Here is a 16,027-nt window from a genome sequence, read left to right as displayed (position 1 = left end):
TAGTGAGCTCTGTAACCCTGCAAGTTCATGCAGAGAATCACCCCTACCTGCACCAAGTCCTGAGGAAGCCAATCATCCTCCTAGAAAGATCCATGGTAGAGGACCTGGGAACCTGGATCTGCAGAAGCACCAGGTTTTATGGACTGTGTGGGACTGTCAACAGTGACACCATGTGGCAGTAAGAAGCAAAGGCAGGAACCTCCACTGTGCCTCAGGGCATGGGGGCCTTGAAGTGGAGTTTGCTCAGTGAGAGAACCACAGACCTGATGCAGCTGATCTCAAGACACTGAAATGGTTGGAGATTGCTGCATCAGGCTGCTCTATACTCTTTTCTTTTAAACCCACTTCCTTATTTCCTTAAGTGTTCAATTCAGAAAAGTGAGCAAGTTATATTACATGATGAGAGAGTGATGGCTGCTGTATTATTGAGTGGAAAAATGGAGGCTGAGGTCATTTGGAGGGGGTGGGGGATGGGATGCTCTTTTGCAAAATCAAACAAATTATTTCCAGTTTCCTCCCAAGAAGCTTTTTTCCTTGATCCTGAGTTAGGCATTCTTATAAAGACCTGTTTTCCCAGTGTTAAGGTGCAATTGTGACTTCCTGTTGACTTGCTCTGGCTTCCCTCAGTGACTGTAAGCTTGTAGAAGGCAGGGACACAGTTTTGTCCACCCTTATATCTCCACTGCCTTGTATGTATTGAAATCAAAGTGTTATTTTTATACCTAACCCATAACCCAGACTCAGAGAAGGTCTGGAAAGAATGAATCTTTTTACTTTGATGCCTGATGCTGTATTCTTTCTAGCCTAGTGTCTTCTATTTGGAAGGCTGTAGACCTCTATCTTGAGGTCTGAACTTTAGTTTCAAGGGCAGGTCAAATAGGCTGCTGCCCTGAGCCAACACACCACCTGCCCTGGGCTAGTTGTTTGTGCTACCGACTTGACATTCTTTTCTTAGAAACTGTACTCAAAATGCAACCATGTGGCTTAATAAAAGTTTTCAAAAATGACACAGAAAAGAAATACTTTCAGATATTGTAAAATCACTTTTATTTTTTTACCATATCCAACATTTCAGTGACCCATACATGACTGATTTAGGAGAAAAGATCTGGTTTTATGATTTTTCATGTCTTCTGTGGGGGTGAATATATTTTTTCCAAAGAACAGAGAAGGAAGCTGAATCATGAAATCATATGGTGAACATTGTCACAGCAGGAGTTGTCCCGAAGCTTAAAGGAAATAGTTTTCAGACATACAAAAATATGTACTTCTTTATGGGAAGGGAGAATAACCATTGGAACTCTAGCCTTAGAGCCTATATGGAGAAAAAAATTAATATGTCAAATGTGAACTCACAGATGATCACTTTATAATGGATTATGAAAATGAATTCAGAGATGTTTGGAGCCCTTAACCTATGAGGGCAATTTAATGGAAGAACTCTAACTTCCACTTCTGGGGCTAGGTAAGCTGCTTGTCTGACCCAATGTGGAGTTTATGACTTTTACACTCCTCTAGTGAGTTGAAGCCAGCTACTGACCCTTAATGGTGTCATCAAACTCAGCTCTGGGAGCCGGCACTCCAGAACCTCAGGTTAGGGGATCAGGGGAATGTGTAGGGAGGAATAGGTTCTGATTCCTATCTCTTTGTTTGGTACTCCCTTTGAAGTCCTCTGTGGACTAAAAAACTGGTTCCCACTTAGTCATGAAGAAACCATGAGAAATGAGTTGCATTTCTGAGATATTTCTATCTCTTCAGTCTGATGTTGAAAGCAAAGGGCTTTCTTTTGGGAGTGGACTGACTAAGCACACAGTAAGAAGCAAGAGGCCCTCTCATTAGCTGGACACTGAGACTGAAATTCTGGTGACTAGAATGAACTCAGAGGAGCTGAGCTTGTGGATGGATGAGATACAAGGGACGTGGGGGTCTGAAACACTGTTTTATGGGACTGTAGAACACAAAGGGTAATGTCTCTTCCTTTTTCCTCCCCCACTTTCCTCCCTTAGGAAACCCCAGGAGTAGAGGTTGCTTTCAAACAAATAGCTGTTTCCATTTAACAATTATGTGCATTGCATTTTTCTGCTTGCTGAACAGCAAACTGGCTTTCCTCCTCTTTGTTCTTCTCTTTCTGCCTATAGGGCAATTTCCGCCTCTCTATTTTGCAAGGCCGGTAGTTCAAATACAGTGCTATGGTGATTACACCCACTCCAAGAGCGACAATAATGATGACAAAGATGGTGGGGCTGATTCCTTCATCCAGTCCTGCCCAAGCACAGAAGACAGAGAATTGGGAGGGGCAAGAGGGCAAGAGAACCACCCCCCCTCTCCAGCTTACCATGCCCACCTCTCAGTCTCACCCTTCCCTACCCACTGAAATTTTTCTTCTTTCCCTATTTGGGTAAGAATCCCAAACCCCTTGGGCATTTCCATCCTAGGCCTGGCAGCAGGAAAGCCACAGTCACCTCGAACGATGACAGCAATGTCTTTGCTGACAGAGCCCAGTTGGTTAGAGGCTGTGCAGCAGTAGGTTCCTGTGTGGTTCTGGGTTGCTTTCCGTGGCACTTCAAAGTTGAATATCACTCCATTCCAGGTACACACCAAGGTTGGAGCTGGGTTTCCCTTTGGGACGCAGGCAAGCAGCTGCTCTGTCCCTTTCACCCACGTCTGGTTGCCAGGGCAGTCAGCTTCCTCTAACCGGGGCTTGTCTGGAAAAGAGAGTCCCCCAAGGAGCTGAGCTCAGTGTGCCACATTCCTTCCTCACTGAGATGCTTAGCTTCCTCTCCCCTAATCCAAAAGCTGTGTCCCTCCCACCTGACAGCTTTACTTCCCAAGGGAAGGAGCACTGTTGCCTGCTTTGGGGCACTCTTCTGTCTTCCATTTTCTAGGGGCAAGGAGTCAGAGATGCAGCAAAGGCATCTTAATGGATTCAGACTCAATGATCTGGCCTGTCCTATCAATGCTGGCTTCCCTGCTTCCCATCTTTGCTTCTCAGTGAGTGAGGAGATGGGTAGGGGCGAACCCAGAGATGAGGGATTTTCTACTTTTCAAAAACACAGATTTTTATATGAAAATTTCCCTCCTCAGCATAAACTCCAACTATCACTTCCTGTGTTCTCGGCCATCAACCCTCAACTAATACCAGCTAATCACCCTGCATTCTCTTTTCCGTTCCCAGGTCCCCCTCATGTTTCTCTCAGCTTACTTTCCTGGGGATAATGTAAGCTTGGGGAGCTTTAATTTTATTTCACCCTTTGATGTTTTATTTTAATGAGAAAAATGTAGCAACTCTAATAATGAAGTTGCTGGCCAAGAACTCTGGAGATGAGAGACTAATAATAATCCTTGTTTTGACAAGAAAGATCAGGCCTCTACTCACATAAGACATGGAGCTGGACCGCAGTGGTTTTGCTCAACCGCTGACCCTGAACCTCCAAAGAGGCCTCACAGGAGAAATTTCGGCCGTTATCTTCCTCCCTGGTGGTAAGTAAAAGCCAGGCAGGTTCCCCAGGGGCAGGGAGATCTGGGGCTCCCTTAAGCCGAAGAGTAGGGCTGGGTGATGTTAACACATGCCCCAAACAGGTCACATTAATGTCTGTCCCTGCCAATGGGTATAATTCTTCTATCTCTAGGATTGGTGGAGGGAAGCCTATAAGAAAAGGAAAGAGAGAATCAAACATATTTCTCAAAATTCTCAGCCAGTTCTATACTCTTGCTTCTGATGGTATGGTATCTAGGCAGATAAGACAGGGAAAACTTTGGATACCCTACTGCTTCTGTGCTGAATGGCAAGAGCAGTGAGATTTGGGAATTTGAGAGCTCTTCTTATGACAAATGCAGTGTCCATACATTTGGCTATTGCCTCTGTGGCAAGGACAGCAAGATGGGTTTTCATCTTATAAATTTCCTCCCCACCTCAAAAAGTTGTTCCCAGAAACAAGCTGAAGGACCTATAATCACTCTGTAAGTAAGATGGCCACAAGAAACGGTGAAGGCTGAACACAACTACTGTCTCAATGCATGTCTCCAACCTGCCTGCACTCATCAGAGAAAGATCACATGAGAGTGTACCGAGGAAAGGTTAATAGGGATATTTGCAGTGGCACCACCAAGGATTTACTGTGGAAGTTTCAGTGGCAGAGAACCCTCGTGAGGAAGGGAAGAGGCAGCTCACTTACTATAGACATGCACTGGCTCTCTTGTTTTCTGTTCCATTGGACCCAGAGATACAAGGCAAGACAGCTCCTGATCACCAGTCTCCATGGCCCGAACTGTGGTATTGGCCCATGCTGTGTCTCCCTTCCAGGAGACAAACAGGCTCAGCTCTTGGTCTCCCAGGAACATGTGGAACATTACCTCTCTGGCGGGGAACACCCTAGCCAACTCGCAGCTCACAGCCTCTGCCATCCCAATCTCCAAAAGTGAGGAGACCCAGATTTGGGGACTCTCAGAGAATTCTGCCAAAAAATGAAGAAAAGGAAAGAAAGGAGAAAAGCCATGATAAATCATGTGCTATATAGGACCCCACAATTTAGGAAGGGAGTGTGGCTTAAAGCTCTCTGTCCCCCAGGGTAAGATTACAGCCCAGGTAAAGATGGGGCTCAATTACTCTCACACCCTAATCCTAAACTCTGTGGAAACTTAGTCCCAAAAGGCCAAGGTAAGATAAAGAAACTGAGCCTCAGGATCCTTCCATACCTGGGCACTGACTCACCAAAGATCCGGAGTACCTTGATGGCTGAGCTACTGTGAAAGAGCCCTCCACCATGTGAACTCAAGTCCAGTTCTGCACGGCAGGAGAAATTGCACCTATCATCTTCCCTTTGGGCTTTGACATTGATGGTGATCTCAGCTCTTTGGGAGGCCACAGCCAAGTTCATAAAGTCCTTTCTGTGTAGTTCCTGGTTACCCTGGAGAAGGGTAAGGGTGAGGTTCTCCAGGGGTGCTACACTGGGCACGTGGCACTTCACTGTGAAGGCTTCATCCATGGCTACCCATGCAGGCTGCAGCTCCAGGATCACCTGCTCGGGTGGCTCTTTAAGAGAAAAAGGTGGGCTTGATGAGAGAAGGCTACTCACCTCTCCAGAAAGAAATGGTATAGGACAGAAAGCTGGTGATACAAGGTGACCGTTACTCTTAAACCATCCGATCAACTGTGTCAGCTTTCTGCCAACCCTGCCCTACATAAGACAAGTCAGTCTTCTGGCTCTTCTGCCCGTCAAAGGTGGCTAAAGTCATAGCCAAGAAATGTGACTGTTGAGGGGCAGGTCCCTTGCGTTGACTGTTGCTGCCATTCTGGAGAACTTTTATCTCTTACCAGAGGTGCTTCAGAGGCATGAGCAGCTTCTGAGGAGCTCCTTAGCATCACACAAAAACTACACCCTAGTCTACCAAGCTTTTACCCCAAAGAGATCACACTTACTCTTATGGCCATATCCTTGCCAATGCTATTTGCCCACCTGAAAGATCTTCCTCACCCATGCCCTTCACTTCAAATCCTTACCATTCTGCAGGAGTGAAGCTCAAGAGCCTCCTTTTCCATGGAGACAGAGACCCTCCTTTTTCCAGTCCCTATTTATTCTAAGAACTTGTGCCAAATAATTTACCACAAGTTGTATACTTTTCTGATCATTTATAAGCTGGCATTATTAGTATATGCCTCCTATACCTGAACATATTCTCAAGCACGATGTCTGGATGCCCTCTGTGGTCTGCTCCTAATTTAAAATCCTTCACCAAAGGGAAATAGAAGTAATTGGCTCTAGAATTCCTGCAGTATAACAGAAATCTCTACTAAGGGCCCAAACTGTCTCCCCCAAAAGAAATCTCTAATTTTTCCCTAAAGACATAGTCATGTTCCCCCAGTCTTCCCTTCCTCCTCAGCCCTACTCACGATACACAGTGATGTCAAGGCTTGTGTCCTTTTGGATCCCTGCACAAGAGAAGAAGCACTGCAGAACAGAATTCTCTGTGACATCCTCCAGAAGAAACTCCTTCCACTGAGGTCCTTTGTCCACCTGGGTTTTCTTTAAGTAAGTTTCAATTCCACCGGGTCCTGGGTCTGGACAGGTAGTGCTGCAGTTGATCATTAGGGACTGTCCAAGCTTTACCAGGGCCTGATCTGGCCAAATGGAAACCTCAAATATCTCTTCAGTTGCTCCTGAAATGATCAACCACACACATATGCCAAAGACTTTGGTGAGGACCACAAGACCCTAGTCTATCAAGAAGGCCTAGTCTATCAATTTGTAGGTTATAAATAGGAAACCTACCCTGAAGAAAAAGTTACAAAGAACCAGACAAGAAAAAGACCCTTAATGAACAGGTAGAACCCTGATTCCACCATTCCCTGCATTCATTATCTTTCTAGTAATCTTGGTTTCTCCATTAGTGTCACCTTGGAAACTAGAGTTGTTAAAACTCATGCCAAGGAAACCATTCGCTTCCTAAGCTTCCAGATGTCTTAGAAGCTCCCAGGACTGGCTGCTGAGGGCCCTCAAGGGCTTAGTAGGCCCTAGAGAAAAGAGCTCTGTGCTTACACCTCAAATCAGTGTTTCTCTGAAATTATGGTCTAAGAATTGCCTTCACCAGAATTACCTGGAATGCTTGTAAAACTAGAGACTCTAGCTCCACCTCAGACTGAATGATTAAGAACTTGTGAAGGTGGGATGTGGAAATACGCAGTGAACAGAACAAGCACTCCTGATGATCCTTATGCACACTGAATTACGAAACCCACTAGCCTAAAGGTGACTCCTAGGGTCATTCATTTCCCAGAATTTTTCACCTCTTCTCAAAATAAGACTATTCCTTTTTTGCTTTGGTACTAAGGCAACATGTTTTTGGATGCTTAAGAGTTTAGTCTGTTAGGGAAATCTCAGGTGCAATGAGAGAGACATCAGGTAAAACTTTCAGATGCCTTATGTAGGTGAGAGGCACAGTCTCCTGGAAGCTTCCCCACAGGTCCCCTTTAGCTACGCCATGTCCACCATCTGTTTCGTCTACCAAACACCGGGCCCTTCTAGGAATACACAACTCATGTAGCAGTGTTACCCGCTAAGGCTCCAGTTCCTTTCTTGCCGTCTAGAGCACTCGCTCCTCACAATTAAGCTATGGGTCCTCTCCTATCAAGACGCTATTGCAACTTCATGACACAAAAGGTGGCAACAAAGAAGTAAAAATATTCTTAAGAACAGAAAACTAGGACAGTCCTGGGCTGGCAGGGGGCCAAAGAGAGAAGGCATATTTCTTAGGGGAGAGTTTTCTCTGATGGTTTGTTATCCTGTTCCTCAATTTGGGTTCCCCAATTATAAGCTAGAGACACCTACAGATTCTGTGTCCTAATGATCCAAAAATAGGAATCTCTCCCAAGGGTCCAGACAAATGAATAGCATATTTTTGCCACATTCAGTACTTCTTATACTCTTACTGACCAGCCACCTGCACTTTGACACATACTGACTAAAGAAACTATCCCAAATAGCCTTACCTGGGCCAGGGTTCAAAGCCAGCAGGGCCCAGACACAAAACAGTAGCATTTCCATCCTTGTGAAAAGGGCCAAAAGCTGGAGAGAAAAGAGAAAACAGTGCTGGAGAAAAGTGACCAAAGAAAATAAAAAGGATAGAGAGAACTATTTCTTTGGTATTGCTAAAGATCAAACCCTTTCCTGACACCTTGAATAGTCTGGAGAAATTATAGCAAGAGTAACAGTGGTATGGTGTGGGTGTACTAAAAGGACGTAGCAAGGGGCACGTGGCGTGGGTGGCTCAGTTGAGCTTCCAACTTCTGGTTTCGGCTCAGGTCAGGATCTCGCGGTTTGTGGGTTCGAGTCCCATGTTAGGCTCTGTGCTGGTGATGCAGAGCCTGCTTGGGATTATCTCTCCCTCTCTTTGCCCCTCCCCACTCGTGCTGTCTCTGTCTCAAAATAAATAAAAACTTCTTAAAAATATACAAAAAAAATTAAAGGACATAGGAAAATAGTAGGGGATATTAGATTAAGTGAGATTCCTGTATATGTTTGTGTTGCAGTTATCTGTTTACATATTTGTCTCCATCTACTTGAGTCAGTAGAAGGCTATTAGCATGGAAACATGAAAAACGAAGTTTGGAGAGATGTAATCAATGTTTATCTAGCACTGTCCAGTGGGAAATGACCATGAATCTAAAAAACATGGTCACAGGAGTCCTGTTCTCGGATGTAAGGGAGAAATGTTTCATCAGGGCTCCGTTCATGACCTCTATGAGATATCCCTCAAGATAATCCATCTCTTTCTGCTCTGCCTCCATGTTCACCAAGCAACCTTTGGATTATTTCGTTGGCTGAGTTAAGTCCTAATTGTCCACCTCTCTTTTCTCCACCGATCTGTACCAAGTTTTTTTTCTTTTAAAGCCCCCCACTGAAGCTAATTTATTCTAAGAAAGGTTTCTTAACTAATCCTGTCCCTCTTCACAACCCCTCACTTACAGCAGATTGTCTGCACCTCCCTTTACACCAAATGTGATTTCTGAAGCTACATGTTAAAATGCAATTCACTTTAGTGAATTATTTTTAATGATGAATTCATTACTATGCTAGAAATTCCCTGAGGACAAGAGACTATATTTATCTTGCATCTCCACCTCCTAGCACAGCGCCTGGCATGTTATGGATACCCCACGAAGTGGATGACTACCCTCTAATTCTGTAGTATTTGAATTTTCATACGTTGGGTTTTATACAGGTGTACCTTCACTTATATTCTGGTCTGAAAGAGCATATAAGGTGTGGGGTTTTTTTGGTCTTTTTTATACATGCATAAGATAACAGGCATATCAAAATTTATATTTCCAAGTGAATGTTACTCTTCGAATACTGTGGGAGGCTATAAATTTATTCCAGTAATGACACCATTATTCAAAACTTTTTTTTTTGAAATGATTTAGAGCTGGCTTGTAAGCTACACAAGAAAAATCAGTCTATTAAACTATTTTGTTATTCTTTGAGGAATAAATGATATGACTCAGACACCTTATTCACCAGATTTAGCTCTGAGTGCCTTAACATCTCTTTCCAAGGAAGATCTCCTATCAACTGAAGACATTCCTAAGTACCCCAGACTTTGAAGGAATTTCAAAATAAGAGTTTTAAGTAATAACAGCTGTTTGAAAAAGTACAAAAGCCCTGAGTGGAATTGCTTATATTCATACATTATTTCAGCAAACAATTATTGAGCACCTACAATATTCCAGGCTCTTTGAAAGGTATAGAAGTTACCAGGATTTATCCCATGACAATAGGAATCCCTGGAAGTTAGTGGGAAAGACAAATGTAAATAAAAATAACAATATTATTCCAAGTGTTACTATAAAAATGGGGGGGGGGTGACAGTAAAGTGAGAATTAAATGACTAAATTCAAGCCAAGTGTTTATCCCAACTCCTGGCACATAAGACTTCAATATGTTAGTGAATGATGGTGATTGTGCCACTGCTACTGATAATGATAAATTGATCCAGGAGCCTTGAGGAGGGAATCTTTACCTCTCTCTGAAGGAGCTGAGGTTTCTCAGGTCTCCTTTGAACTGCATTTTCTATTATGACTGGAAGTTTATTAAGGGATGAGGTGATACAGAGAGGAGGTCAGGTCAGACTTATTTGAGAAAATTCAATAAGTTCAGTATGGGTAGCATACAGGAAAAAGGATTGTGGGATAAAGAAGTAGGTATACAATTGGGTCAGTAAGCAGGAATTTACAGAGCTTTTAAAGCAGGGGGGTGAAATAATCAGCTTTATTTTTCAAAATGACAACACTGGCAGTGTGTGGAAAAAGAAAGATGGACGAAAAGACTGATGGCCACGAGATCTGGTAGAAGGTGACTGCGGTAATCTAAGGGAGATCCAAGAGGGCCTGAAGGCATTAGTGACTGCAGAATTTTTATATAGAGGATATTCAGGGGGATCTCTGTCTGGTTGAAAATGGGGGTTAGAGGTTATGTTTGCATAGTAAACATACTTGTTTTACTTAAAAGCGTATGTTACAGATTAATAAAATAGCAGTGTTCTACATATTTTTTCACATCGCATAATATTTAGAATATATCAATTATTCATATCTACTTTTAAAAGCATCAAGGGGAGGATAGAGGAAAATGGCATTCCCCACTGTTTGAAGGGCATGCATAACATTCATTTAGCTATATAATTTTTTTTTAATTTTTTTTCAATGTTTATTTATTTTTGGGACAGAGAGAGACAGAGCATGAACGGGGGAGGGGCAGAGAGAGAGGGAGACACAGAATCGGAAACAGGCTCCAGGCTCTGAGCCATCAGCCCAGAGCCTGACGCGGGGCTCGAACTCCCGGACCGCGAGATCGTGACCTGGCTGAAGTCGGACGCTTAACCGACTGCGCCACCCAGGCGCCCCTAATTTTTTAAAAATATCAGTCACGTTGGACACTGTAGAATCCCAATTTACTGTTGAATTCGTTGAGGTGCTCTCTTCCTAACACCCATTCCAAGCTAGGCACTTACTACGGATCTGTATCTCACTTCATTGACTCTTTTCTCAACCACATCTTGTCTAGTAGCTTCTAACATTTAGTAACCATATACAGTACTATGTTCCAGGCACTACACTGACTGGTTTACTTTAGTTATCTCATAGCAATCTTACGATAATTGCCACTTTTACAGATGAGGAGATGGAGACTGGAAGAGGTAAAGTAACTCACCCCAAATCACACAACTAATTAAGAGGTGCAGCCAGCATTCAAACCCAGGCATCTTTACTGCTGGGCAATTCTTACTACTTCACTGCTTCTTTATATTCAGTGACTCTAGATTATCTGTGCTTTGATGGGGCCACTGTGCCACAAACCATCCTGCATAGTGGTTAATCCAAGAGCTCCTGTTTCATTCATCTCTCCTTAGCTTGCTGATGGTACCTTTCTCTGCAAACCTAATCTTGCTGTGAATTAATCTTATAGATTATATTCTCCTAGAGCCTTGGCTAAAAAAGATCTCCCATCTTTGATCTCTATAAACCAACCTAGGTGGTTTTCCCTTGTGGTTGCCACTAGTACATGCCACATAGATATAAGAAAATGGAGGGGGGGGGGGCAGGGTTGTGCTGATTCTTGTTGTTTTCATTCTGGGATACTGACAATACTTTGTTTGTTCTATGTTGTTCCAAGTGCCCTCTCCCCGCCCAACTATCCTCACAGCTGTAAGAGTTCATCCTTGGGGGAGCCTGGGTTGCTCAGTCGATTTAAGTGTGGGACTTCTGCTCAGGTCATGATCTCACAGCTGATGAGTTTGAGCCCCATGTCAGGCTCTGTGCTGACAGCTCAGAGCCTGGAGCCTGCCTTGAATTCTGTGTCTCCCTGTCTCTGAACCTCTCCTGCTTGTGCTCTGTCTCTCTCTCAAAAATAAACGTTAAAAAAAAAAAGTTCATCCTTGTTTTCACCTAGCATGTTACGATCAGGTACTGAAACGTTACGTTTTTTATTCATTCATTTTCTTTTAATTTTTTTAACGTTTAATTATGATTGAGAGACAGAGAGAGACAGAGCATGAGCAGGGGAGGGGCCGAGAGGCGGGGAGACACAGAATGTGAAGGAGGCTCCAAGGTCTGAGCTGTCAGCACAGAGCCTGACGTGGGGCTCGAACTCACAAACTATGAGATCATGACCTGAGTTGACGTCTGACGCTCAACCGACTGAGCCACCCAGGTGCCCCTTATTCGTTCATTTTCTTAGAAAGCAAGCAGCATCCCTAAGAGGAAATGAATTTTTAAATCTTTTTTAACTCCTTGGGCTTACTTGCTTTGTAGTATTATATGCCAAATGAAAGGTTTAAAGTGTCTGAAATCCAGGGGCGCCTGGGTGGCGCAGTCGGTTAAGTGTCCGACTTCAGCCAGGTCACGATCTCGCGGTCCGTGAGTTCGAGCCCCGCATCGGGCTCTGGGCTGATGGCTCAGAGCCTGGAGCCTGTTTCCGATTCTGTGTCTCCCTCTCTCTCTGCCCCTCCCCCGTTCATGCTCTGTCTCTCTCTGTCCCAAAAATAAATAAACGTTGAAAAAAAAATTTTTTAAAAATAAAGTGTCTGAAATCCTAGGCCTCTAATCCAGCCACTGAAGGGTTGCAGGGAGGGCATACATAGGCAGATGAGGGGAGGACGGCACACGCCGACATGCCCTTGGGATGGCTTTGGCTGTGGAGCGCACCTGGCCTTCCGGTCCGAATCTGGGGCGCTCCCAGGGTGTCCTGCAGTTTCTCATACATCCGGGAGTCACATCCCACCCTCTGCATGGTCTTCTCCCTCGAATTCCCTGGAATTCGCTTCCTCCTCGCGGAACACTCCCCCCAGGTGAGCGTACGTTCGTGATCAGGGCTCAGCACGAGCACCCCCGTGTCCTCCCCCCATAGTGCCCAGGCCGCTGCCCGCCAGCCCCACGCTACTGCTTTCGGGACGCGCACCTCCCTGACACCTCGCTTGTCAGGCCGGCGGGTCTACCTCCCGTGCCGGACTGTCGGCCCCGGGAGGGCAGGGCATCCACACCTCGACCCGACACAACAGCTACAAAGACTCGAGGGCAGGACCGAGCCCGGCGCTCGGACGCGGAGTGCAACGCCCGTTCCCGCTCGGAAGGAGTCTCCCGTCTGGCCTGCACACAGTGTGGCTCTCACGCTCTCGGCCCGACAGGCCGGGAAGGGCTTCAGAGGCGGATGGTATTTAAAACGTGAAAGGTATGTGGAAAAACCACTCCAGCGAGTGCCCCTCTGGGTTTCCGGCCCACTGCCGCGTGACAAGGCGAAGCCCGTCACACGAGGTCAGGCCTCTGCAGACCTGACGGAAAAAGCCAGGAGGAGACACCGGCATGAACCTAAGCACACAAAGCAAGACCTAAATCCTCACGGAGGGCCGCTCCTCGCCGCTCGCCGCTCCTGTCACTCCTGGGATAGCTAAACCGCTCCGCTGCCTCGCCCGCGCTGTTCTCAGAAACTTGCCACGCGCTCAGACCGTTTGGTAGGCAGCGCCAGGCGGGGGCGCGCGCGCGAGCTTCTGGCCGGAGGATTTCCTGATCTGCCCAGAAACTCGTGACGTTTAGCCAGAAGCTTAGCAAGGGTTGGTCGAGGCCAATGGAGCGGACCAGGAAGCTGAACTCACAGGAGGGGGTTGCAAGGGAAAATGAAGGTAGAGAAGCCTGTGTCTCGCTTGGTAGAGAGCTCATGTTTGATTCAAGATAATAGGTACTAAGCAAAACAAAGTGAACACAAAAGAGTAAGGGTTGTTGTAGGAAATAGTGGCTCTGTTAGAAAAACAAAGGATTGTCCACCCCTGTGCCTATTCGTTGTGTGACGCGGCCTGAGCATGTGCGAAGTCGCGCGCGGAAGCTGGCTGCGCGCGCAGCTGCGTTCCCATGTTGGGCCGCGCAGGTTGGCGTTGGGTGTCGGTTTCTCAGTTGCTCAAAAATCTAGCTGGCGTCGGTCTCGGCTCTTCCTGGGTGGCCTGGCAAATTGGTTCCACGGGACTTTTTGCCAGTATCAAAAATACTTTTTTCGTACACCCCCGTTTCTCCACATACAAGTAACACGCTTGAGTAAACGAGCATTCCCTTCCTCACTTCCTACCAAAGGTGCCTGCGCTCTTGCTCCCCAGCCCAGCAGCTATCAATAGCCATAAAAATGGGGGTGAGTAAATCCTCCGTTGTGTCTCTCCACCCCGGACCCCTTTCCACCGCTTTCGTGGCAAACATCTTCGGAGGGTTGTTTCTCAGAACGCTTTTCCGGCGCCCAGGTCGGGCCATTCTCATGGGCATCCTGTTGTGTCCTTGTCTCCCACAGTCCTCGGCTGACCGTGAGCCATGGGCTGAGCTCCTTGGTGCAGTGAAATTTGAGGATTTGGGAGTTTTCAGGGGACCAATTACGTGCATTCCCTATCTCATTTACTGTAACTCCTTTGAGGAGGCGCTACTATTACCTCTTTTGTGGAAGAGGGTTTATTTCTGGGGCGCCTGGGTGGCGCAGTCGGTTAAGCGTCCGACTTCAGCCAGGTCACAATCTCGCGGTCCAGGAGTTCGAGCCCCGCGTCAGGCTCTGGGCTGATGGCTCGGAGCCTGGAGCCTGTTTCCGATTCTGTGTCTCCCTCTCTCTCTGCCCCTCCCCCGTTCATGCTCTGTCTCTCTCTGTCCCAAAAATAAATAAACGTTGAAAAAAAAAATTTTAAAAAAGAAGGTTTATTTCTTTTAGATTATGAGTGACTTCTTGTCCAAGAAGGGCAGCTGCCTTCCTCGTACCCTAGTTGTACCAATGCTTTGTCGTCTTCCATACTGACATTTTGGGGGAGAATGTTACCTGGAATAGAAGCTTTGGGGCCAGACAAACCGGTCTATGAATTCCTCTACGATGTCTTAACTAACTTTGACACTATGGGAAAGTTACATAACTTCTAGTTCTTCTGTTAAAAGGAATGACATTTAGTTTATGTATTTGAAAGTGCCTACCATTGTTTTTGACACTACATTGGTGTTTGATAAATTATAGTCTGTCTTCCTTTTGTGATCACAGGAAAGGCCTTTCCTGACGACTCCCCACTAAAACTGCCAGGCTTTATTTGAGGCTAGTTTAGAAGACCTATCAGAGTAACCCCTCCAGGCTACCCGCATTTCTCTTTTATGGCTTCGAATGGTTTTGCTCACTTATGTTAAATATTTCTACATAATAGTGATACCAAATCAACATCATAATCACCGCTTGCTAGAAACCAAAATCTCTGTGCTTATGCTTAGTGGGATTTTTTTCAGCTCCTTGTTTTTAGGAGGTGCCTTTGAACGTCGTTTTCTATTTTGTCATATGCTTGTATTTTTAATGTCCTTTTCCCAATTCCTGAATGGTGTATCAACCTTAACTTTGATTTCTTCAGTGGAAATCTTAAATTTTAGTATTTTAAAGGCTGCTAATATAATCCCATCTAATAAAAATAGCTGTATCATATAAAAATGGTTTTTAAAAATTTACGGTAATTTTATAAATTGGCCAGTGAATTGAATCTTGGCAAATGGGCTTGCTCCAGGTGACCCATTTCTTTATGTGGATGGTGCTTTCCTAGGGAAGTTGAGAAGTCATTCCTTCAAATGGATAATTGCTTTGGCTTGGGTCGAAGTTATGACTGTGGGAGTGGGTTATAGTAGTAGTGAGTTTGAACCTGACAAAAGCAAGAGAAACTGCAGCTAGAGGGTCTTCTGAAGTGGCACCTCCCTTTTAACTGCTTTACTTGGTTTCTGGGCTCCCCAGATCTGCTACTTTCCTGATCCCTCAAGACTCTTTTTCTCCCTTACCTGTTTTTTACTCCTGGAGCTGTCAATGCCCAACTCAGAGGCACCTTGTTTATAGAAGCTAAATGGTTAGGTGGGATCAGTACAGTCTTTTTTTTTTTTTTTTTTAATGTTTATTTTTGAGACAGACAGAGCATGAGCGGGGGAGGGGCAGAGAGAGAGGGAGACACAGAATTCGAAGCAGGCTCCAGGCTTTGAGCCGTCAGCACGGAGCCCAACACGGGGGCTCAAACTCGTCAACTGCGAGATCGTGACCTGAACTGAAGTCGGATGCTCAACCGACTGAGCCACCCAGGCGCCCTAGGATCAGTACAGTCTTAACCAGAATTAGAAGAGCAGATAAATTAAGGGTTAAAATCAGTAGTTAGTACTAAGTGAATCAACCTTGACCAGCCCATCAGAGTCAAGGTGAGGATAAGATCTGAGCTAAGAGTAAACAAAGAAAAATCCAAGAATCCAGGTGGAAGGTCACTAATCAGTAAAGTCTAAGAAAGCAAGAGCATAAAGCTTGAGAAAGATTTGGAAACCAAAGTTAACTGTTAAGATCTAAGCTGGTTTTAACCTTCTGCCCTGATGGGGTAACTCCTGATCAGGACTGACTTGGAACAGAGTTCTGGGGTGGGGAAGCGGAGGTAACTTTTATCAGAGCTATTTCCTGAGCAGGCATTGTTTCTGCACTGTCCTTGTCCTCTTAGAGTTCACACTGGAGGGGTGTGT

General features: G+C 45.3%; 2 protein-coding genes across 7 annotated transcripts in view; one reads left to right on the top strand and one right to left on the bottom strand.

Annotated features, from left to right (window-relative positions):
• Window positions 1-1,030: 1,030 nt before the first annotated feature.
• Window positions 1,031-13,031, bottom strand: LOC125151916 (intercellular adhesion molecule 5-like). Of its 4 annotated transcripts, none has more exons than XM_047833444.1 (8): window positions 12,892-13,031; window positions 7,487-7,562; window positions 5,891-6,157; window positions 4,712-5,032; window positions 4,176-4,454; window positions 3,377-3,646; window positions 2,463-2,705; window positions 1,031-2,262 (listed from the first exon to the last, which is right to left on the bottom strand). In XM_047833444.1, exons 2-8 carry the CDS (start codon window positions 7,539-7,541, stop codon window positions 2,054-2,056), a joined length of 1,644 nt encoding a protein of 547 aa, XP_047689400.1. In that variant the 5' UTR covers window positions 7,542-7,562; window positions 12,892-13,031; the 3' UTR covers window positions 1,031-2,053. The 4 variants fall into 4 exon arrangements, with proteins under 4 accessions (XP_047689400.1, XP_047689401.1, XP_047689402.1 ...); XM_047833445.1 differs by having other exon boundaries at window positions 12,880-13,027; XM_047833446.1 differs by lacking the exon at window positions 12,892-13,031 and adding an exon at window positions 12,453-12,593.
• The window catches only part of SMARCD2 (SWI/SNF related, matrix associated, actin dependent regulator of chromatin, subfamily d, member 2), a 21,668-nt gene continuing 18,291 nt past the window's right edge, over window positions 12,651-16,027 (top strand). For 2 of the 3 annotated variants that reach the window (XM_047833449.1, XM_047833448.1), the window contains exon 1: window positions 13,439-13,667. The gene's annotated coding sequence lies outside the window, so the exon portion shown is untranslated. Of the gene's footprint in view, window positions 12,723-13,438; window positions 13,668-16,027 lie in introns of those variants that run through there. The other variant, XM_047833450.1, reaches the window with a different exon arrangement.

The sequence above is a fragment of the Prionailurus viverrinus genome, chromosome E1 (genome assembly GCF_022837055.1).
Source record: "Prionailurus viverrinus isolate Anna chromosome E1, UM_Priviv_1.0, whole genome shotgun sequence".
Taxonomy (NCBI): Eukaryota; Metazoa; Chordata; class Mammalia; order Carnivora; family Felidae; genus Prionailurus; species Prionailurus viverrinus.
This window is presented reverse-complemented; position numbering and strand designations above follow the sequence as displayed.

Excerpts from the sequence above, each read along its gene's own strand:
- LOC125151916 (XM_047833443.1), bottom strand. The coding sequence starts at position 12,253 with ATGAGAAACTGCAGGACACCCTGGGAGCGCCCCAGATTCGGACCGGAA. Across the intron at positions 6,158-7,486 it reads GGCTTTGAACCCTGGCCCAG|GAGCAACTGAAGAGATATTT; the intron begins GTAAGGCTATTT and ends TGATCATTTCAG. Across the intron at positions 3,647-4,175 it reads AGAGCCAGTGCATGTCTATA|GCTTCCCTCCACCAATCCTA; the intron begins GTAAGTGAGCTG and ends CTTTTCTTATAG.